Source organism: Triticum dicoccoides, chromosome 5B (assembly GCF_002162155.2).
Source record: "Triticum dicoccoides isolate Atlit2015 ecotype Zavitan chromosome 5B, WEW_v2.0, whole genome shotgun sequence".
In the NCBI taxonomy this organism is placed as follows: domain Eukaryota; kingdom Viridiplantae; phylum Streptophyta; class Magnoliopsida; order Poales; family Poaceae; genus Triticum; species Triticum dicoccoides.
The window spans coordinates 17,404,586-17,427,687 of NC_041389.1; the positions used below are offsets into that span (position 1 = coordinate 17,404,586).

General features: G+C 42.2%; 1 protein-coding gene and 1 pseudogene across 1 annotated transcript; both read left to right on the top strand.

Annotated features, from left to right (window-relative positions):
- The first annotated feature begins 226 nt into the window (after positions 1–226).
- LOC119306106 lies at positions 227–721 on the top strand (annotated as a pseudogene).
- Positions 722–9,608: 8,887 nt separating this feature from the next.
- On the top strand, positions 9,609–11,541 carry LOC119306936 (SNF2 domain-containing protein CLASSY 4-like). The gene is made up of 2 exons (XM_037583013.1): positions 9,609–9,795; positions 11,231–11,541. The coding sequence occupies exons 1-2, from the start codon at positions 9,609–9,611 to the stop codon at positions 11,539–11,541; spliced, it is 498 nt and encodes a 165-aa protein (XP_037438910.1).
- Positions 11,542–23,102: the final 11,561 nt, after the last annotated feature.

Sequence of the window (23,102 nt, forward strand, 5' to 3'; positions counted from 1 at the left end):
CCGAGCGTTTCATTGACGATACACAGCAAAGTACCTGTTTGTCGAGTTTTAATTTCCGTCGAGTACTTCATTGGTAGGAACTCGGCAAAGATACTATTGTTGACTGCCTAACATATTGCACTCGGTAAAGAGCCTAACACTCGGCAAAGTCGAAAATTCTAGTAGGTAAGCTTTAAAAGAGCGAGTGCTTGTGTTTAGCCAGTTTCTTGAACCATTGGACTTCATCATGGAACAGCCGAGGAAACAGTTCAACTGGACTAAACGCAACGGGCTCCTATATATGAGTGGAAATGTCTCCGTTAAAACTTGCAAGGCCTTGATGGTGGACTTCAATGATTTGAAGAGCGAGGTCAAGGTGATGCTTGCATCTACCAAGGTGCATGGAGAAGGTATCACCCTCTCTGGAACGTCGCGTGTGGTGCTCCTCGATCGATGTTGTGTGGAACCCTTCTGTCAAAAGCCAGACGATTGGATGTGCATATTGAATTGGTCAGCAAAAGATTGTCCATACATACAATCTAATCACAGAAGGAATACAAGAGAAGGGCAAATATGATATACAAGCTAAGAAGCAGCAAATGTCCAAATTGTTGTTTTCAAGTGAGCCACAGCCCGCGGAGTGAACCCTTCATCACAATTTATTTCCATTGACGGGATTTTGCGACAAATGACAGAAGATGAAAACTTGAAAGAGATTTTGGTGAAAATAGTCCCATCGTAGTGATAATAGAACTTATAGATCTCTGGTAAGTGGAAGCTTCTAAGATAAGGATGTTGCAATTTCCATATTTGTTTCTGGTATTTATCCTTTTATATCATTTGGAGCGTCGCGTGTGGTGCTCCTCGATGTTGTGTGGAACCCTTCTATCCAAAGGCAGGCGATTGGATGTGCATATCGAATTGGTCAGCAAAATATTGTCCATACATACAATCTAATCACAGAAGGAACACAAGAGAAGGGTAAATATGATATACAAGCTAAGAAGGAGCAAATGTCAAAAAATTTCTTTTCAAGTGAACCACAGCCTGTGGAGTGCAACCCTTCATCAGAATTTATTTCTATTGATAGGATTTTGGAACAAATGACAAAAGATGAAAATCTGAAAGAGATTTTTTTGAAAATAGTCCCATCATATGGAAAATAGAACTTACAGATCTCTGGTAAGCGGAAGCTTCTAAGATGAGGATGTTACAATTTCCATATTTGTTTGTGGAACTTATCCTTTTATATCATTTGCGGACAAGAAGTCGTTCTATCAAATCCTGAATTCATGGATTATTCAACAAAAGAAGTAAAATTATTTGTAAGGTATTGAAATTGGAAATTCTAAATTAAGATCGTATATGTGGTACCCCTCCTTTGGGTGAAAAAATTGAAAATGGCAGCCCTAAAATTTTTATATCTATCTGGAAGATGGGGCAGCACCATTCAGGTGCTTCCATTGCTCGTGCCGTATGGAGTGCACACCCACACTCCATGCACCAGCCCATAGCAATAGCTAGGCTCAGACAAGTCTGACCATATAAACGATTGGGCTCTCTCATCTTGTGTTGACATTTCTAATGTTCTAGCTTTATATTTGTTATGGTCGACCTCTGTTCATTTCCAAATTCACAATGTATATTTTTCAATCTGGGATCGAACAGGCTGGATGCCTCAGAACTAAGGGGCCTTCTGGCATGTCTTGATAGTATGTATGTCATGTATACCGATATCATATTCCATCAGTCCAATTTGTTTGTTTTTATTTTTTTAGAAGGCATCAATATAACATTTGATGTATGTCTTGTGTGCTTCACACTTTTTCATCCTTCCCAATAACATTTGCTACACTTCAATCTACAATGTGCATAGAAGGTGCTGAGAGCCTGACTCGACTTGCCCATTGTCTATTGTCGGGAGATGGAAAATGATTACCAGGACAATGGACCCGACTCCTGCACGAGAACAACCTGAAGAAAAAGTTCAGCTTTATTTTGGTCAAAATGTATCATCCACTTTTCTAAAAATGAAGTCGTGCTTTTCAAAATGTGTAAATTCCAATTACGCCTTTGAATTTTTGGCTTTTTGGATGTTGTCTTGAAGAAGAGGCGGCACGGTCAGCTAACGAGTTGAAGCAGGTAGCTGTGTTGTATGTTGGCTTGAAGAAGTGGCAGCACGGTCAACTGACGAGTCGAAGCCCCCGGTCCAGACGAGGTGTCAAAGCCTCCATGTGATCTGACGAGTCGGAGCAGGTTGGCATGTTGGATGTTGGCTTGAAGAAGAGTCGACATGGTGATGCCGACGCAGGTCAAAATTGGGGACGCGGTTAATCCCAGGATGATGAAGTAACTGAGTGGCGATGATATATAGTGTTCCCGCCCCGTGTAATTCGTGTGGCGACGATATTGGTGATGATTTAGCCTACACCATGCCGAACTCTTGGTCGTCTCACCAAGTAGATGATCCAATGAGGTTCACCTCGGCTCGACGAAGCGATGATCTATCTAGTGCAAGTCGCAACCCTGAAGCAACGTTGCCGGGCTAGTTTGACACCAACGCGATGGTGAAGATTACCTCTAAAAAGGCTTTAAAATTTATTTGCACATGTTTTAGAAGAGCACACAATACTCTAAGAAAAAAATCCTCCAGAAAGTATGTCCAATTTCGCGTTCATGCAGAAATATCCTAAAATTGATGCACTCCTCGGACTCGACCCGGAGTTTGAACGGTCGGATGGAGCTGAAAGTTTGAGAGTTGGTCGGTATAAAAATTTTGTAGCCAATGAACGGTTGGATATTCCAAAGCATGTCCTAGGTGGACGATGTACTCCTCGCTGTAAACTCATCTAGATTCCCACCCAGATTCGACAATGCTCCGTTATATCAGAGATTACCGGAGATTTGTCCTTTGGAACACAACGAAATTTGAGAGGTTTGTTCTAGGCTCAATTCTTCACAATTCCACCAAATTAATCATCAAAGCAACACTCGAGGTGGCAGGGATGGCGAACACGAAACCACTATCCAGAAAAGGTGCACGGTTACCTGAGAACAATGTTGATATTAAGGCCCCGATCTCCATGGATGATTCTCCCGTGATAGACCGGAGTTGATCTTGATGAAAGCTTATCATGCCTCAACTCTCGATGGAGGAGGTATGATCCGCTAACTAGAGATTCGGGCATGGAAGTAGCACATGAAGATCTAAGTCGTTGATCGATGGTCACGTTGATCCTTCTTTCGATCACACAATGGAACTCTCAATGAAAGCACCAATGTCAGTGTCAATACTAGCAGACCTCAGGTAGGGGGGGGCGAGCTATGAGATCTGATTAATGGGTAACAAGAGACAAGGGACACGGTGTTTTTATCCAGGTTTGGTCCCTCTTTGAGGATGTAAAACCCTATGTCCTGCTCTTGCTTTTATTATGGGTGTATCAAAGTAAGGAGTTGATCTACCTCGAGATCGTAAGTTGTGGTCTATACCCTAGGGTTAATGATGATGATGATGATGATCATGATCATGATGATGATAATGATGATGAATGTGAGATGTTGTGTATCGACTAGCCTGGCCTCGGCTTATAGAATGTACCAGAGGCCTAGTCGAACAAGAGTCCTAGACGGATATGTTGGTGGAGAGGAGTTCTTGTCTTGATCACCAAGTCTTGTGGAATCTTCCTCGTATATGTGATGTGCTGCCCGAAGTGGCCCATTAGTGAACGGCCATGGGGGTCCTTGGCCCGACCCACTGGCCGGGAGATGATGTGGTGAGTACCCCTAGTCTAGGACATCGTCAATAAGGGTAGCAGCTTTGATTTAGAATAAAGCATGCCTCTTGCATCCGCACGTCAGCCCCTTGTCGCTGGCATGGAAAACTTGCCAAAAGAATAAACATCTATTGTGGACGAGCTTCTGTTGGAGAGGTTACGACTGATGCCAAGTGAAGGGTTTAAGATGAGATTTGTTTATGAGGTCGTGCGTCTATGTCAAGCACTGCCGAAATAGGCGCCTTTACCGAGTGCCTAAAAAACTCGGCAAAGGGCAAAAAAACTCGGAAAACGTATGGAATGGATATGGTCATTACGTTGGTCATTTGAGACCAAATTTTTCTAAAAAGAAGTGTAAAATGGCCTCAAATGTAAAACTTGTCAACATAAAATTATCGGTCTCATCAAAATGAACAACTTTGATATTTGAAGCATCTTCATTTGAGGTCATATGCAACTGCTACAGCCAAAATAATGCATTTTAGCTAAGACCCCATTTTCCGACTTTAGCACTAGGCAACACCATGGTTGCCGCGTTTTGTTGTTTTACTGAGCGTTTCATTGACAATACTCAGCAAAGTACCTGTTTGCCGAGTTTAATTTCTGCCGAGTACTTCATTGGTAGGAACTCGACAAAGATACTACTAATTGCTGATTGCCTAACATATTGCACTCGGCAAAGAGCCTAACACTCGGCAAAGACGCAAATTCCAGTAGAGAAGCTTTAAAAGAGCGAGTGTGTGTGTTTAGCCAGTTTGTTGAACCATTGGACTTCATCATGGAAGAGCTAGGGAAACAGCTCAACTGGGCTAAATGCAACGAGCTCTTGTATATGAGTGGAAATGTCTCCGTTAAAACTCGCTAGGCCTTGATGGTGGACTTCAATGATATGGAGAGCAAGGTAAATGTGATGCTTGCATCGACCAAGGTGTGTGTGGAGAAGGTATCACCTCTTTGGAGCGTCGCGTGTGGTGCTCCTCGATCGATGTTGTGTGTAACCCTTCTATCAAAAGGCAGGCGATTGGACGTGCATATCGAATTGCTCAGCAAAAGATTGTCCATACATACAATGTAATCATAGAAGGAACACAAGAGAATGGCAAATATGATATACAAGCTAAGAAGGAGAAAATGTCCAATTTTTTGTTTTCAAGTCAGCCACAGCCTGCGGAGTGAACCCTTCATCAGAATTTATTTCGATTGACAGAATTTTGGAACAAATGACAAAAGATGAAAATCTAAAAGAGATTTTTCTGAAAATAGTCCCATCATAGTGACAATGGAACTTATAGATCTCTGGTAAGTGGAAGCTTCTAATATGAGGATGTTGTAATTTCCATATTTGTTTGTGGTACTTATCCTTTTATATGATTTGTGAACTAACAGTCATTCTATCAAATTCTGAATTTATGGATTCCTCAACAAAAGAAGTAAAATTATTTGTAAGGTATTGAAAATAGAAATTCTAAATTGAGATCGTATATGTGGTACCCCTCCTTTGGGTGAAAAAAATTGAAAATGGCAGCCCTACAATTTTTATATCTACCTGGAAGATGGGGCAGCACCATTCAGGTGCTTCCATTGCTCATGCCGTATGGAGTGCACACACACACTCCATGCACCAGCTCATAGCTATAGCTAGGCTCACACAAGTCTGACCATATAAACGATCCGGCTCTCTCATCTTGTGTTGACATTTCTAATGTTCTAGCTTTATATTTGTTATGGTCTATCTTTGTTCATTTCCAAATTCACAAATGTATAATTTTTCAATGTGGGATAGAACAGGCTGGATGCCTCAGACCTAAGGGGTCTGCTGGCATGTCTTGATAGAATGTATGTCATGTATACCAATATCATATTCCATCTGTCCAATTTGTTTGTTTTTGTTTTTTAGAAGGCATCAATACAACGTTTGACGTATGTCACATGTGCTTCACACTTTTTCGTCGTTTCCCAACAACATTTGCTACACTTCAGTCTACAATGTACGTAGGAGGTGGTAAGAGCCTGACTCGAGTTGCCCGTTGTCTATCATCGGGAGATTGAAAATGATTACCCGAAAAGTGGACCCTACTCCTGCACGAGAACAACCTGAAGAAAAGGTTCAGCTTTATTTTGGTCAAAATGTATCATCCACTCTTCTAAAAATGAAGTCTTGCTTTTCAAATGTGTAAATTCCAGGTGCGTCTTTGAATTGGCAGCAGGTCGGTGTGTTGTATGTTGGCTTGAAGAAGTGGCAGCACGGTCAGCTGACGAGTCAAAGCCCCCGGTCCAGTCGAGGTGTCAAAGCCTCCATGTCAGCTGACGAGTCGGAGCAGGTCAGCGTGTTGGATGTTTGCTTGAAGTAGAGGCGGCATGGTGATGCCGACGCAGGTCAAAATTTATGAGCGGTCGATCCCAGGTTGATGAAGTAACTGTGTGGCGATGATAGTGTCCTCGCCATGTGTAATTTGTGGGGCAATGATATTGGTGATTATTTAGCCTTGGCCATGCCGAACTCTTGGTCGGTTCACCACACTACTACAAAAAGGGCTGCTAGTGGCACACCTGTTTTCGCTACTAATGGCGCACTACAGGTGCGCCACTAGCACCACGCCATTAGATTTTTTTTTCTAATGGCGCACCTGTGGTGCGCCATTAGTATCTGGCATACTAATGGCGCACCCGCTGGTGCGCCATTAGAATAGCCCACGATGCGCCATTAGTATCTGGTATACTAATGGCGCACCACATAGAAGTGCGCCATTAGTAACAATACTTTAAAAAAATCAAATTTTTTTAATTTTTTTTTTCATTTTTTTCTTAATCTCAGTTCACTATGGCTTAATCTCAGGTCAAATCGCACTCCATGTTCAAACTTCCCAAAAGGTCACCCATCCTCACACTACTCTAGCCCAAGCACGCTTAACTTCAGAGTTGTATCCAACCCCAGCAACAACTCACTTCACAGGCACTTGTTGATATATCTAGCATATCAATCCTATTATACCTTGTTGATGTCTAGGACTTTGTTCATGTTCATGACTATGATGAAATTTTGAAAAATATTTCAAACTTCCCGGTCATATTACGTATCATTTTTTGAAAAAAATTTGAAAAAAAATTCAAAACCAATTTTTTTTCTGTTACTAGTGGCGCACGGTGCGCCACTAGTAAGTTTGAAATTTTTTGAATTTTTTTACCTCTAGATCTTGAAAGCCCCGTAACTTTTTTTCTGTTAGGTTTTTGGGGATTTTAAAAATTTTAAAAATGTAACTTTTCGAGTAGATGATTTTTCATATAAAAAACTTTTTCATCCGAGTTCGTATGCAAAAGTTATGCCCATTTTACAAATTTCCAGAGAGATTTTGCAAATAAAGTCGAAATTCATATTTGTAAATTTTCCCAACAACTAGACCACATATCACATGGGAAACTTATTTTCTTTTATTTTTTTGACATTTCCAACATTTTCTTTTATTTTTTTTAAAACTGAAAAGGCGATCCACAGGGGGGGGGGTGCATTCGGGAACTTTTGGGCCATGTTAGTAATGGCGCACCGTGGGGTGGTGCGCCATTGATAGTTAAACTACTAATGGCGCACCACACCCACTGTCCACAGGTGCGCCATTACTCACAATTTTTTTTATTTTATTTTTTTTAAACTACTAATGGCACACGGTGGGTGTGGTGCGCCATTACTATGTCAACATAGTAATGACGCACCACACCCGCCGTGCGCCATTAGTAGTTTTGAAAAAAATAATTTTTTTTTACTAATGGCGCACTGTGGTGTGTGGTGCGCCATTAGTATTTAGTAATGGCGCACCACATGTACAGTGCGCCATTAGTGTCCATTCCATCTATAGCCCTTTTCCTAGTAGTGCCAAGGTGATGATACAATGAAGTTGACCTCGGCTCGATGAAGCGATGATCTATCTAGTGCAAGTCGGCAGCCCTGGAACAACGTTGTCGGGCTGGTTTGACACCAATGCGACGGTGAAGATTACCTCGAAAAAGGCTTTAAAATTTTTGGGCACATGTTTGAGAATAACACACAATACTCTAAGAAACAAAATCCTCCAGAAAGTATGTCCAATATCGCATTCATGCAGAAACATCCAAAAATTGTTGCACTCCTCGAACTTGATCCTGAGTTTGAATGGTCGGATCGAGCTAAAATTTTGAGAGTTGGTCGGTATAAAAATTTCGTAGCCAATGAACGGTTGGATATTCCAAAGCATGTCCCAGCTGGACACGGTACTCCTCACCGTAAACTCATCCAAATTCCCGTCCAGATTCGACGGCGCTCCAGTATATCGGAGATTACCGGAGATTCATCCATTGGAACACAATGAAATTTGAGAGGTTTGTTCTAGACTCAATTCTGCACAATTCCACCAAAGCAATCATCAAAGCGATACTCGAGGTGGTAGTGACGGCGAACACGAAACCACTGTCCAGAAAAGGTGAATGGTTACCTGAGAACAATGTTGACATTGAGGCCCCGGGCTCCATGGATGATTCTCCTGTGATAGATCGAAGTTGATGTTGATGAAAGCTTATCATGCCTCAGCTCTAGATGGAGTAGGTATGATCCGCTAACTAGAGAATCGGGCACGGAAGACGCGCCATGAAAGCACCAATGTCGGTGTCAAAACCGGTAGACCTCGGTAGGGGGCCTGAGCTATGAGATCTGATTGATGGGTAACAAGAGACAAGGACACGATGTTTTTACCCAGGTTCGGTCCCTCTTTGAGGAGGTAAAACCCTGCGTCCTGCTCTTGCTTATTTTATGGGTGTATGAATATAAGGAGTTGATCTACCTCGAGATCGTAAGTTGTGGTCTACACCCTAGGGGTAATGATGATGATGAATGTGAGATGTTGTGTATCGACTAGCCTGGCTTGTGCTTATAGAATGTACCAGAGGCCTAGTCTGACAAGAGTCCTAGACGGGTATGTTGGTGGAGAGGAGTCCTCGTCTTGATCACCAAGTCTTGTGGAACTCCTTGTATATGTCATGTGCTGCACGAAGTGGCCTATTGGTGAACGGCCACGGCGGACCTTGGCCCGACCCACTGGCCAGGAGATGATGTGGTGAGTACGCCTAGTCTAGGACATCATCAATAAGGGCAGCAGTTTTGATTCAGAATACAACATGTCTCTTGCATCCGTACATCAGCCCCTTGTCGCTGGCATGGAAAAGTTGCCAAAAGAAGTGACATCTATTGTGGACGAGCTTCTGTTGGAGAGGTTACGATTGATGCCAAGTGAAGGAGTTGGGACGATATTTTTTATGAGGTCGTGCGTCTATGTCAACCACTACCGGAGTCGGTGCCTTTACCGAGTGCCTAAAAAACTCAGCAAAGGGCAAAAAAAACTCGGCAAAAGTATGGAATGAATATGGTCATTGCGTTTGTTATTTGAGACCAATTTTTTCTGGAAAAAAGTGTAAATAATATGGCCTCAAATGTAAAACTTGCCAACATTATCAGTCTCATCAAAATGAACAACTTTGATATTTGAAGCATCTTCATCCGAAGTCGTATGCAACTGCAACAGCCAAAACAATGCATTGTAGCTAAGACCCCCTTTTTGTGACTTTAGCACTCCGCAACACCCTGGTTGCCGCGTTTTGTTGTTTTACCGAGCGTTTCATTGACGATACTCGGCAAAGTACCTGTTTGCCGAGTTTGAATTTCTGCCGAGTACTTCATTGGTAGCAACTCGGCAAAGGTACTATTGCTAACTGCCTAACATATTGCACACGGCGAACAGCCTAATACTTGGCAAAGACGAAAATTCCAGTAGAGCAACTTTAAAAGAGCGACTGCGTGTGTTCATCTAGTTTCTTGAACCATTGGACTTGATCATGGAACAGCCGAGGAAACAGTTCAACTGGACTAAACGCAACGACCTCCTGTATATGAGCGGAAATGTCTCCGTTAAAACTTGCAAAGCCTTGATGGTGTACTTCAATGATATGAAGAGCGAGGTCAAGGTGATGCTTGCATCGACCAAGATGTGTGGAGAAGGTATCACCCTCTTTGGAGCGTCGCGTGTGGTGCTCCTCGATCGATGTTGTGTGGAACCCTTCTGTTAAAAGGTAGGCGATTGGACATGCATATCGAATTGGTTAGCAAAAGATTGTCCGTACATACAATCTAATCACAGAAGGAACACAAGAGAAGGGCAAATATGATATACAAGCTAAGAAGAAGCAAATGTCCAAATTGTTGTTTTCAAGTAAGCCACAGCCTGCGGAGTGAACCCGTCATCAGAATTTATTTCCATTGATAGAATTTTGGAACAAATGACAGAAGATGAAAATCTGAAAGAGATTTTTGTGAAAATAGTCCCATGTTAGTGACAATAGAACTTATAGATCTCTGGTAAGTGGAAGCTTCTAAGATGAGGATGTTGCAATTTGCATATTTGTTTGTGGTACTTATCCTTTTATATCATTTGTGGACAAGCAGTCGTTCTATCAAATTCTGAATTTATGGATTCTTCAACAAAAGAAGTAAAATTATTTGTAAGGTATTAAAAATAGAAATTCTAATTTGAGATCGTATATGTGGTACCCCTTCTTTGGGTGAAAAATTGAAAATGGCAGCCCTACACTCCATGCACCAGCCCATAGCTATAGCTAGGCTCACACAAGTCTGACCATATAAACGATCGGGCTCTCTCATCTTGTGTTGACATTTCTAATGTTCTAGCTTTATATTTGTTATGGTCCATCTATGTTCATTTCCAAATTCACTAGTGTATTATTTTTCAATCAGGGATAGAACAGGCTGGATGCCTCAGACCTAAGGGGTCTGCTGGCATGTCTTCATAGTGTGTATGTCATTTATACCGATATCATATTCCATCAGTCCAATTTGTTTGCTTTTGTTTTTTTAGAAGGCATCAATACAACGTTTGATGTATGTCATGTGTGCTTCACACTTTTTCATCCATCCCCACAACATTTGCTACACTTCAATCTAAAATGTGCGTAGAAGGTGCTGAGAGCCTGACTCGAGTTGCCCGTTGTCTGTCGTCGGGAGATGGAAAATGATTACCCGAACATTGGACCCCACTCCTGCACGAGAACAACCTGAGGAAAAAGTTAAGCTTTATTTTTGTCAAAATGTATCATCCACTTTTCTAAAAATGAAGTCGTGCTTTTCAAAATGTGTGAATTCCATGTATGTCTTTGAATTTTTGGCTTTTTGGATGTTGTCTTGAAGAAGAGGTGGCACGGTCAGCTAACGAGTTGAAGCATGTCGGCATGTTGTATGTTGGCTTGAAGAAGTGGCGGCACGGTCAGCTGACGGGATTTTGCGACAAATGACAGAAGATGGAAACTTGAAAGAGATTTTGGTGAAAATAGTCCCATCGTAGTGATAATAGAACTTATAGATCTCTTAAGTAGAAGCTTCTAAGATGAGGATGTTGCAATTTCCATATTTGTTTCTGGTATTTATCCTATTATATCATTTGGAGCGTCGCGTGTGGTGCTCCTCGATGTTTTGTGGAGCCCTTCTATCCAAAGGCAGGCGATTGGATGTGCATATCGAATTGGTCAGCAAAAGATTGTCCATTTATACAATCTAATCACAGAAGGAACACAAGAGAAGGGTAAATATCATATACAAGCTAAGAAGGAGCAAATGTCAAAAAAATTCTTTTCAAGTGAACCACAGCCTGCGGAGTGCAACCCTTCATCAGAATTTATTTCTATTGATAGGATTTTGGAACAAATGACAGAAGATGAAAATCTGAAAGAGATTTTTTTGAAAATAGTCCCATCATAGTGAAAATAGAACTTACAGATCTCTGGTAAGTGGAAGCTTCTATGATGAGGATGTTACAATTTCCATATTTGTTTGTGGAACTTATCCTTTTATATCATTTGCGGACAAGAAGTCGTTCTATCAAATCCTGAATTTATGGATTATTCAAAAAAAGTAGTAAAATTATTTGTAAGGTATTGAAATTAGAAATTCTAAATTGAGATCGTATATGTGGTACCCCTCCTTTGGGTGAAAAAATTGAAAATGGCAGCCCTAAAAAATTTATATCTATCTGGAAGATGGGGCAGCACCATTCAGGTGCTTCCATTGCTCGTGCCGTATGGAGTGCACACACACACTCCATGCACCAGCCCATAGATATAGCTAGGCTCAGACAAGTCTGACCATATAAACGATCAGGCTCTCTCATCTTGTGTTGACATTTCTAATGTTCTAGCTTTATATTTGTTATGGTCGACCTTTGTTCATTTCCAAATTCACAAGTGTATATTTTTCAATCTGGGATCGAACAGGCTGGATGCCTCAGACCTAAGGGGTCTCCTGGCATGTCTTGATAGTATGTATGTCATGTATACTGATATCATATTCCATCAGTCCAATTTGTTTGTTTTTATTTTTTTAGAAGGCATCAATATAACATTTGATGTATGTCTTGTGTGCTTCAAACTTTTTCATCCTTCCCAATAACATTTGCTACACTTCAATCTACAATGTGCATAGAAGGTGCTGAGAGCCTGACTCGACTTGCCCATTGTCTATTGTCGGGAGATGGAAAATGATTACCCGGACAATGGACCCGACTCTTGCACGAGAACAACCTGAAGAAAAAGTTCAGCTTTATTTTGGTCAAAATGTATCATCCACTTTTCTAAAAATGAAGTCATGCTTTTCAAAATGTGTAAATTCCAATTACGCCTTTGAATTTTTGGCTTTTTGGATGTTGTCTTGAAGAAGAGGCGGCACGGTCAGCTAACGAGTTGAAGCAGGTAGGCGTGTTGTATGTTGGCTTGAAGAAGTGGCAGCATGGTCAACTGACGAGTCGAAGCCCCGGTCCAGACGAGGTGTCAAAGCCTCCATGTGATCTGACGAGTCGGAGCAGGTCGGCATGTTGGATGTTGGCTTGAAGAAGAGTCGACATGGTGATGCCGACGCAGGTCAAAATTGGGGACGCGGTTAATCCCAGGATGATGAAGTAACTGCGTGGCGATGATATATAGTGTTCTCGCCCCGTGTAATTCGTGTGGCGACGATATTGGTGATGATTTAGCCTTCACCATGCCGAACTCTTGGTCGTATCACCAATGAGGTTCACCTCGGCTCGACGAAGCGATGATCTATCTAGTGCAAGTCGGCAACCCTGAAGCAACGTTGCCGGGCTGGTTTGACACCAACGTGACGGTGAAGATTACCTCTAAAAAGGCTTTAAAATTTATTTGCACGTGTCTTAGAAGAGAACACAATACTCTAAGAAAAAAATCCTCTAGAAAGTATGTCCAATTTCGCATTCATGCAGAAATATCCTAAAATTGATACACTTCTCGGAATCGACCCGGAGTTTGAACGGTCGGATGGAGCTAAAAGTTTGAGAGTTGGTCGGTATAAAAATTTTGTAGCCAATGAACGGTTGGATATTCCAAAGCATGTCCCAGCTGGACGATGTACTCCTCGCTGTAAACTCATCTAGATTCTCGCCCAGATTCGACAATGCTCCGTTATATCGGAGATTACCGGAGATTTGTCCTTTGGAACACAACAAAATTTGAGAGGTTTGATCTAGACTCAATTCTTCACAATTCCACCAAAGCAATCGTCAAAGCGACACTCGAGGTGGCAGGGACGGCGAACACGAAACCATTGTCCAGAAAAGGTGCACGGTTACCTTAGAACGATGTTGACATTGAGGCCCCGAGCTCCATGGATGATTCTCCCGTGATAGATCGGAGTTGATCTTGATGAAAGTTTATCATGCCTCAACTCTCGATGGAGGAGGTATGATCCGCTAACTAGAGATTCGGGCATGGAAGTAGTGCATGAAGATCTAAGTCGTTGATTGATGGTCCCGCTGATCCTTCTTTCGATCACAAAGCGGAACTCTCAATGAAAGCACCAATGTCGGTGTCAATACCAGTAGACCTTAGGTAGGGGGGCCCGAGCTATGAGATCTGATTGATGGGTAACAAGAGACAAGGGACACGATGTTTTTATCCAGGTTTGCTCCCTCTTTGAGGAGGTAAAACCCTATGTCCTGCTCTTGCTTATATTATGGGCGTATCAAAGTACAGAGTTGATCTACCTTGAGATCGTAAGTTGTGGTCTATACCCTAGGGCTAATGATGATGATGATGATGATCATGATGACGATGATGATGATGATGATAATAATGATGATGAATGTGAGATGTTGTGTATCGACTAGCCTGGCCTCGGCTTATAGAATGTACCGGAGGCCTAGTCGAACAATTGTCCTAGACGGATATGTTGGTGGAGAGCAGTCCTTTTCTTGATCACCAAGTCTTGTGGAATCTTCCTCGTATATGTGATGTGCCACCCGAAGTGGCCCGTTAATGAACGGCCATGGGGGTCCTTGGCCCGACCTACAGGCCGGGAGATGATGTGGTGAGTACCCCTAGTCTAGGACATCGTCAGTAAGGGTAGCAACTTTGATTTAGAATAAAACATGCCTCTTGCATCCGTACGTCAGCCCCTTGTCGCTGGCATGGAAAACTTGCCAAAAGAAGTAACATCTATTGTGGACGAGCTTCTGTTGGAGAGGTTACGACTGATGCCAAGTGAAGGATTTAAGACGAGATTTTTTTTATGAGGTCGTGCATCTATGTCAAGCACTGCCGGAATAGGCACCTTTACAGAGTGCCTAAAAAACTCGGCAAAGGGCAAAAAAACTCGGAAAACGTATGGAATGGATATGGTCATTACGTTGGTCATTCGTGACCAAATTTTTCTATAAAAAAGTGTAAAATGGCCTCAAATGTAAAACTTGTCAACATAAAATTATCAGTCTCATCAAAATGACAACTTTGATATTTGAAGCATCTTCATTCGAGGTCATATGCAACTGCTACAGCCAAAACAATGCATTTTAGCTAAGACCCCCTTTTCCGAATTTAGCACTAGGCAACACCATGGTTGCCACGTTTTGTTGTTTTACTGAGCGTTTCATTGACAATACTCAGCAAACTACCTGTTTGCCGAGTTTAATTTCTGCCGAGTACTTCATTGGTAGGAACTCGGCAAAGATACTATTAATTGCTGACTGCCTAACATATTGCACTCGGCAAAGAGCCTAACACTCGGCAAAGACGCAAATTCCAGTAGAGAAGCTTTAAACGAGCGAGTGCGTGTGTTTAGCCAGTTTGTTGAACCATTGTACTTGATCATGGAAGAGCCAGGGAAACAGCTCAACTGGACTAAATGCAACGAGCTCTCGTATATGAGTGGAAATGTCTCCGTTAAAACTCGCTAGGCCTTGATGGTGGACTTCAATGATATGGAGAGCGAGGTAAATGTGATGCTTGCATCGACCAAGGTGTGTGTGGAGAAGGTATCACCTCTTTGGAGCGTCGCGTGTGGTTCTCCTCGATCGATGTTGTGTGGAATCCTTCTGTCAAAAGGCAGGAGATTGGACGTGCATATCGAATTGGTCAGCAAAAGATTGTCCATACATACAATCTAATCACAGAAGGAACACAACAGAAGGGCAAATATGATATACAAGCTAAGAAGAAGCAAATGTCCAAATTGTTGTTTTCAAGTGAGCCACAACCTGCGGAGTGAACCTTCATCAGAATTTATTTCCAATGACAGGATTTTGGAACAAATCACAGGAGATGAAAATCTGAAAGAGATTTTTGCGAAAATAGTCCCATCATAGTGACAATAGAACTTATAGATCTCTGGTAAGTGGAAGCTTCTAAGATGAGGATGTTGCAATTTGCATATTTGTTTGTGGTACTTATCCTTTATATCATTTGGAGCATCGCGTGTGGTGCTCCTCTATGTTGTGTTGAACCCTTCTGTCCAAAGGCAGACGATTGGATGTGCATATCGAATTGGTCAGCAAAAGATTGTCCATACATACAATCTAATCACAGAAGCAACACAAGAGAAGGGCAAATATGATACACAAGCTAAGAAGGAGCAAATGTACAATTTTTTGTTTTCAAGTGAACCACAGCCTGCGGAGTGCAACCCTTCATCAGAATTTATTTCCATTGATAGGATTTTTGAAAAAATGACAGAAGATGAAAATCTGAAAGGGATTTTTCTTAAAATAGTCCCATCATAGTGACAACAGGACTTATAGATCTATGGTAAGTGGAAGCTTCTAAGATGAGGATGTTACAATTTCCATGTTTGTTTGTGGTACTTATCCTTTTATATCATTTGTGGATAAGGAGTTGTTCTATCAAATTATGAATTTATGGATTATTCAACAAAAGAAGTAAAATTATTTGTAAGGTATTGAAATTATAAATTCTAAATTGAGATCGTATATGTGGTACCCCTCCTTTGGGTGAAAATATTTAAAATGGCAGCCCTACAATTTTTATATCTCTCTGGAAGATGGGGCAGCACCATTCAGGTGCTTCCATTGCTCATATCGTATGGAGTGCACACACACACTTCATGCACCAGCCCATACATATAGCTAGGCTCACACAAGTCTGACCATATAAATGTTTGGGCTCTCTCATCTTGTGTTGACATTTCTAATATTCTAGCTTTATATTTGTTATGGTCGATCTCTGTTTATTTCCAAATTCACAAGTGTATATTTTTCAATCTGCGATCGAACAGGTTGGATGCCTCAGACCTAAGGGGTATGTGGCATGTCTTGATAGTATGTATGTCATGTATACCTATATCATATTCCATCAGTCCAATTTGTTTGTTTTTATTTTTTCAGAATGCATCAATACAACGTTTGATGTATGTCTTGTGCGTTTCACACTTTTTCATCCTTCCCAACAACATTTGCTACACTTCAATCTACAATGCGCGTAGAAGGTGCTGAGAGCCTGACTCGAGTTGCCCGTTTTCTATTGTCGGGAGATGGAAAATGATTACCCAGACAACGGACCCGACACCTGCACGGGAACAACCTGAAGAAAAAGTTCAGCTTTATTTTGGTCAAAATGTATCATCCACTTTTCTAAAAATGAAGTCGTGCTTTTCAAAATGTGTAAATTCCATGTACGTCTTTGAATTTTTGGCTTTTTGGATGTTGTCTTGAAGAAGAGGCGGCACGGTCACCTAACGAGTTGAAGCAGGTTGGCGTGTTGTATGTTGGCTTGAAGAAGTGGCGGCACGGTTAACTGACGAGTCGAAGCCCCCGGTCCAGCCGAGGTGTCAAAGCCTCCATGTCAGCTAACGAGTCGGAGTAGGTCGGCGTGTTGGATGTGCGCGTGAAAAAGAGGCGACATGGTGATGCCGACGCACGTCAAAATTTGTGACGCGGTTGATCCCAGGATGATGAAGTAACTGCGTGGTGATGATAGTGTTCCTGCCCCGTGTAATTTGTGCGGCGATGATATTGGTGATGATTTAGCCTTCTCCATGCCAAACTCTTGGTCAGCTCACCAAGGTGATGATCCAATGATGTTGACCTCAGCTCGACGAAGCGATGATCTATCTAGTGCAAGTGGGCAGCCCTGAAGCAATGTTGCCGGGTTGGTTTGACACCAACGCGACGGTGAAGATTACCTCGAAAAAGGCATTAAAATTTGTGGCCACATGTTTGAGAACAGCACACAATACTCTAAGAAAAAAAATCATCCAGAAATTATGTCCAATATCGCGTTCATGCAGAAATATCCAAAAATTGATGCACTCCTCGGACTCGACCCAGAGTTTGAACGGTCGGATCGAGCTGAAATTTTTAGAATTGGTCGGTATAAAAGTTTTGTAGCCAATCAATGGTTGGATATTCCAGAGCATGTCCCAGCTAGATGATGTACACCTTGCGGTAAACTCATCTAGATTCCCGTCCGGATTCGACAGCGCTCCGCTATATCGGAGATTACCGGAGATTTGTCCATTAGAACACAACGAAATTTGAGAGGTTTGTTCTAGACTTAATTCTGCACAATTCCACCAAGGCAATCGTCAAAGCGACACTCGAGATGGCAGGGATGGGGAACACGAAACCACTATCCATAGAAGGTGCATGCTTACCTGAGAAAAATGTTGACATTAAGGCCCCGAGCTCCATAGATGATTCTCCCGTGATAGATTGGAGTTGATGTTGATGAATGCTTATCATGCCTCAACTCTCGATGGAGGAGGTATGATCCACTAACTAGAGATTCGGGCACGGAAGTCTCGCATGAAGATCTAAGTCGTTGGTCGATGGTCCTGTTGATCCTTCTTTCGATCACACAGCGGAACTCTCAATGAAAGAACAAATGTCGGTGTCAAAATTGGTAGACCTCAGGTAGGAGGCAGAGCTATGAGATCTCATTGATGGGTAACAAGAGATAAGGGACACGTTGTTTTTATCCAAGTTCGGTACCTCTTTGCGGAGGTAAAACCCTATGTCCTGCTCTTGCTTATATTATGGGTGTATCAAAGAACAGAGTTGATCTACCTCGAGATCGTAAGTTGTGGTCTACACCCTTGGGGTAATGATAATGATGATAATGATGATGATGATACATATGAGATGTTGTGTATCGACTAGACTGGCCTTGGCTTATAGAATGTACCGGAGGCCTAGTCGAACAAGAGTCCTAGACGGGTATGTTGGTGGAGATGAGTCCTTGTCTTGATCGCCAAGTCTTGTGGAATATTCCTCGTATATGTCATGTGCTGCCCGAAGTGGCCCATTAGTAAACGGCCACGGGGGTCCTTGGCCCGACCTACTAGCCGGAAGATGATGTGGTGAGTACCCCTAGTCTAGGACATCGTCAATAAGGGCAGCAGATTTGAATTTTAATACAACATGTCTCTTGCATCCGTAAATCAGCCCCTTGTCGCTGGCATGGAAAAGTTGCCAGAAGAAGTAACATCTATCGTGGATGAGCTTCTGTTGGAGAGATTACGACAGATGCCAACTGAAGGAGTTAAGACAATATTTGTTTATGAGGTCGTACGTCTATGGCAAGCACTACCGGAACCGGCGCCTTTACCGAGTGCCTGAAAAACTCGGCGAAGGGCCAAAAAACTCGACAAAAGTGTGGAATGAATATGATCATTGTGTTTGTTATTTGAGACCATTTTTTCTGGAAAAAAGTGTAAATAATATGGCCTCAAATGTAAAACTTGTCAACATAAAATTATCAGTCTCATCAAAATGAACAACTTTGATATTTGAAGCATCTTCATCAGAGGTCGCATGCAACTGTTGCAGCCAAAACAATGCATTGTAGCTAAGACCCCCTTTTCTGACTTTAGCACTCGGAAACACCCTGGTTGCCGTGATTTGTTGTTTTACTGAGCGTTTCATTGACGATACTCAGCAAAGTACCTGTTTGTCGAGTTTTAATTTCCGTCGAGTACTTCATTGGTAGGAACTCGGCAAAGATACTATTGTTGACTGCCTAACATATTGCACTCGGTAAAGAGCCTAACACTTGGCAAGTTCGAAAATTCTAGTAGGTAAGCTTTAAAAGAGAGAGTGCGTGTGTTTAGTCAGTTTCTTGAACCATTGGACTTCATCATGGAACAGCCGAGGAAACAGTTCAACTGGACTAAACGCAACGGGCTCCTGTATATGAGTGGAAATGTCTCCGTTAAAACTTGCAAGGCCTTGATGGTGGACTTCAATGATTTGAAGAGCGAGGTCAAGGTGATGCTTGCATCTACCAAGGTGCATGGAGAAGGTATCACCCTCTTTGGAACGTCGCGTGTGGTGCTCCTCGATCGATGTTGTGTGGAACCCTTCTGTCAAAAGCCAGACGATTGGATGTGCATATTGAATTGGTCAGCAAAAGATTGTCCATACATACAATCTAATCACAGAAGGAATACAAGAGAAGGGCAAATATGATATACAAGCTAAGAAGCAGCAAATGTCCAAATTGTTGTTTTCAAGTGAGCCACAACCCGCGGAGTGAACCCTTCATCACAATTTTTTCAATTGACGGGATTTTGCCACAAATGACAGAAGATGAAAACTTGAAAGAGATTTTGGTGAAAATAGTCCCATCGTAGTGATAATAGAACTTATAGATCTCTGGTAAGTGGAAGTTTCTAAGATGAGGATGTTGCAATTTCCATATATTGTTTCTGGTATTTATCCTTTTATATCATTCGGATCGTCGCGTGTGGTGCTCCTCGATGTTGTGTGGAACCCTTCTATCCAAAGGCAGGCGATTGGATGTGCATATCGAATTGGTCAGCAAAAGATTGTCCATACATACAATCTAATCACAGAAGGAACACAAGAGAAGGGTAAATATGATATACAAGCTAAGAAGGAGCAAATGTCAAAAAATTTCTTTTCAAGTGAACCACAGCCTGCGGAGTGCAACCCTTCATCAGAATTTATTTCTATTGATAGGATTTTGGAACAAATGACAGAAGATGAAAATCTGAAAGAGATTTTTTTGAAAATAGTCCCATCATAGTGAAAATAGAACTTACAGATCTCTGGTAAGTGGAAGCTTCTAAGATGAGGATGTTACAATTTCCATATTTGTTTGTGGAACTTATCCTTTTATATCATTTGCGGACAAGAAGTCGTTCTATCAAATCCTGAATTTATGGATCATTCAACAAAAGAAGTAAAATTATTTGCAAGGTATTGAAATTAGAAATTCTAAGTTGAGATCGTATATGTGGTACCCCTCCTTTGGGTGAAAAAATTGAAAATGGCAGCCCTAAAAATTTTATATCTATCTGGAAGATGGGGCAGCACCATTCAGGTGCTTCCATTGCTCGTGCCGTATGGAGTGCACACACACTCTCCATGCACCAGCCCATAGCAATAGCTAGGCTCAGACAAGTCTGACCATATAAACGATTGGGCTCTCTCATCTTGTGTTGACATTTCTAATGTTCTAGCTTTATATTTGTTATGGTCGACCTCTGTTCATTTCCAAATTCACAAGTGTATATTTTTCAATCTGGGATCGAACAGGCTGGATCCCTCAGACCTAAGGGGCCTGCTGGCATGTCTTGATAGTATGTATGTCATGTATACCGATATCATATTCCATCAGTCCAATTTGTTTGTTTTTATTTTTTTTAGAAGGCATCAATATAACATTTGATGTATGTCTTGTGTGCTTCACACTTTTTCATCCTTCCCAATAACATTTGCTACACTTCAATCTACAATGTGCATAGAAGGTGCTGAGAGCCTGACTCGACTTGCCCATTGTCTATTGTCGGGAGATGGAAAATGATTACCCGGACAATGGACCCGACTCCTGCACGAGAACAACCTGAAGAAGAAGTTCAGCTTTATTTTGGTCAAAACGTATCATCCACTTTTCTAAAAATGAAGTCGTGCTTTTCAAAATGTGTAAATTCCAATTACGCCTTTGAATTTTTGGCTTTTTGGATGTTGTCTTGAAGAAGAGGCGGCACGGTCAGCTAACGAGTTGAAGCAGGTAGGCGTGTTGTATGTTGGCTTGAAGAAGTGGCAGCACGGTCAACTGACGAGTCGAAGCCCCCGGTCCAGACGAGGTGTCAAAGCCTCCATGTCAGCTGACGAGTCGGAGCAGGTCGGCATGTTGGATGTTGGCTTGAAGAAGAGTCGACATGGTGATGCCGACGCAGGTCAAAATTGGGGACGCGGTTAATCCCAGGATGATGAAGTAACTGCGTGGTGATGATATATAGTGTTCCCTCCCCGTGTAATTCGTGTGGCGACGATATTGGTGATGATTTAGCCTTCACCATGCCGAACTCTTGGTCGTCTCACCAAGTAGATGATCTAATGAGGTTCACCTCGGCTCGACGAAGCGATGATCTATCTAGTGCAAGTCGGCAACCCTGAAGCAACGTTGCCGGGCTAGTTTGACACCAACGCGATGGTGAAGATTACCTCTAAAAAGGCTTTAAAATTTATTTGCATGTGTCTTAGAAGAGCACACAATACTCTAAGAAAAAAATCCTCCAGAAAGTATGTCCAATTTCGCGTTCATGCAGAAATATCCAAAAACTGATGCACTCCTGGGACTCGTCCCGGAGTTCGAACGGTCGGATCGAGCTGAAATTTTGAGAGTTGGTCGATATAAAAATTTTGTAGCCAATGAACGGTTGGATATTCTAAAGCATGTCCCAGCTGGACGTTGTACTCCTCACCCTAAACTCATCTAGATTCCCGTCCGGATTCGACAGCGCTCCGGTATATCGGAGATTACCGGAGATTTGTCCATAGAACACAATGAAATTTGAGAGGTTTGTTCTAGACTCAATTCTCCACAATTCCACCAAAGAAATCGTCAAAGCGACACTCGAGGTGGCAGGGATGGCGAACACGAAACCACTGTCCAGAAAAGGTGCACGGTTACCTGAGAAGAAAGTTGACATTGAGGCCCCGGGCTCCATGGATGATTTTCCCGTGATAGATCGGAGTTGATGTTGATAAAAGCTTATCATGCCTCATCTCTCGATCGAGGGCGTATGATCCACTAACTAGAGATTCGGGCACGGAAGTCGCGCCATGAAGATGTAAGTCGTTGATCCTTCTTTCGATCACACAGCGAAACTCTCAATGAAAGCACCAATGTCGGTGTCAAAACCGGTAGACCTCGGGTTGGGGGCCCGAGCTATGAGATCTGATTGATGGGTAATAAGAGACAAGGACACGGTGTTTTTACCCAGGTTCGATCCCTCTTTGAGGAGGTAAAACCCTACGTCCTGCTCTTGCTTTTATTATGGGTGTATCAAAGTAAGGAGTTGATCTACCTTGAGATCATAAGTTGTGGCCTACACCCTAGGGGTAATGATTGTGATGATGATGAATGTGACATGTTGTGTATCGACTAGCCTGGCTTGTGCTTATAGAATGTACCGGAGTCCTAGTCTAATAAGATTCCTAGACGGGTATGTTGGTGGAGAGGAGTCCTTGTCTTGATCACCAAGTCTTGTGAAATCTTCCTCATATATGTCATGTACTACCCGAAGTGGCCCATTAGTGAATGGACACGGGGGTCCTTGGCCCCACCCACTGGCTGGGAGATGATGTGGTGAGTATCCCTAGTCTAGGACATCGTCAATAAGGGCAGCAATTTTGATTCAGAGTACAACATGTCTCGCATCCGTACATCAACCCCTTGTCGCTGGCATGGATAAGTTACCAAAAGAAGTAACATCTATTGTGGACGAGCTTCTGTTGGAGAGGTTATGAGTGATGCCAAGCGAAGGAGTTAAGACGAGATTCGTTTATCAGGTCATGCGTATATGTCAAGCACAACCGGAATCAGCGCATTTAATTACCGAGTGCCTAAAAAACTCGGCAAAGGGCAAAAAAAACTCGGCAAAAGTATATGGAATGAATATGGTCACTGCGTTGGTCATTTGAGACCAAATTTTCTGGAAAAAAGTGTAAATAATATGGCCTCAAATGTAAAACTTGTCAACATAAAATTATC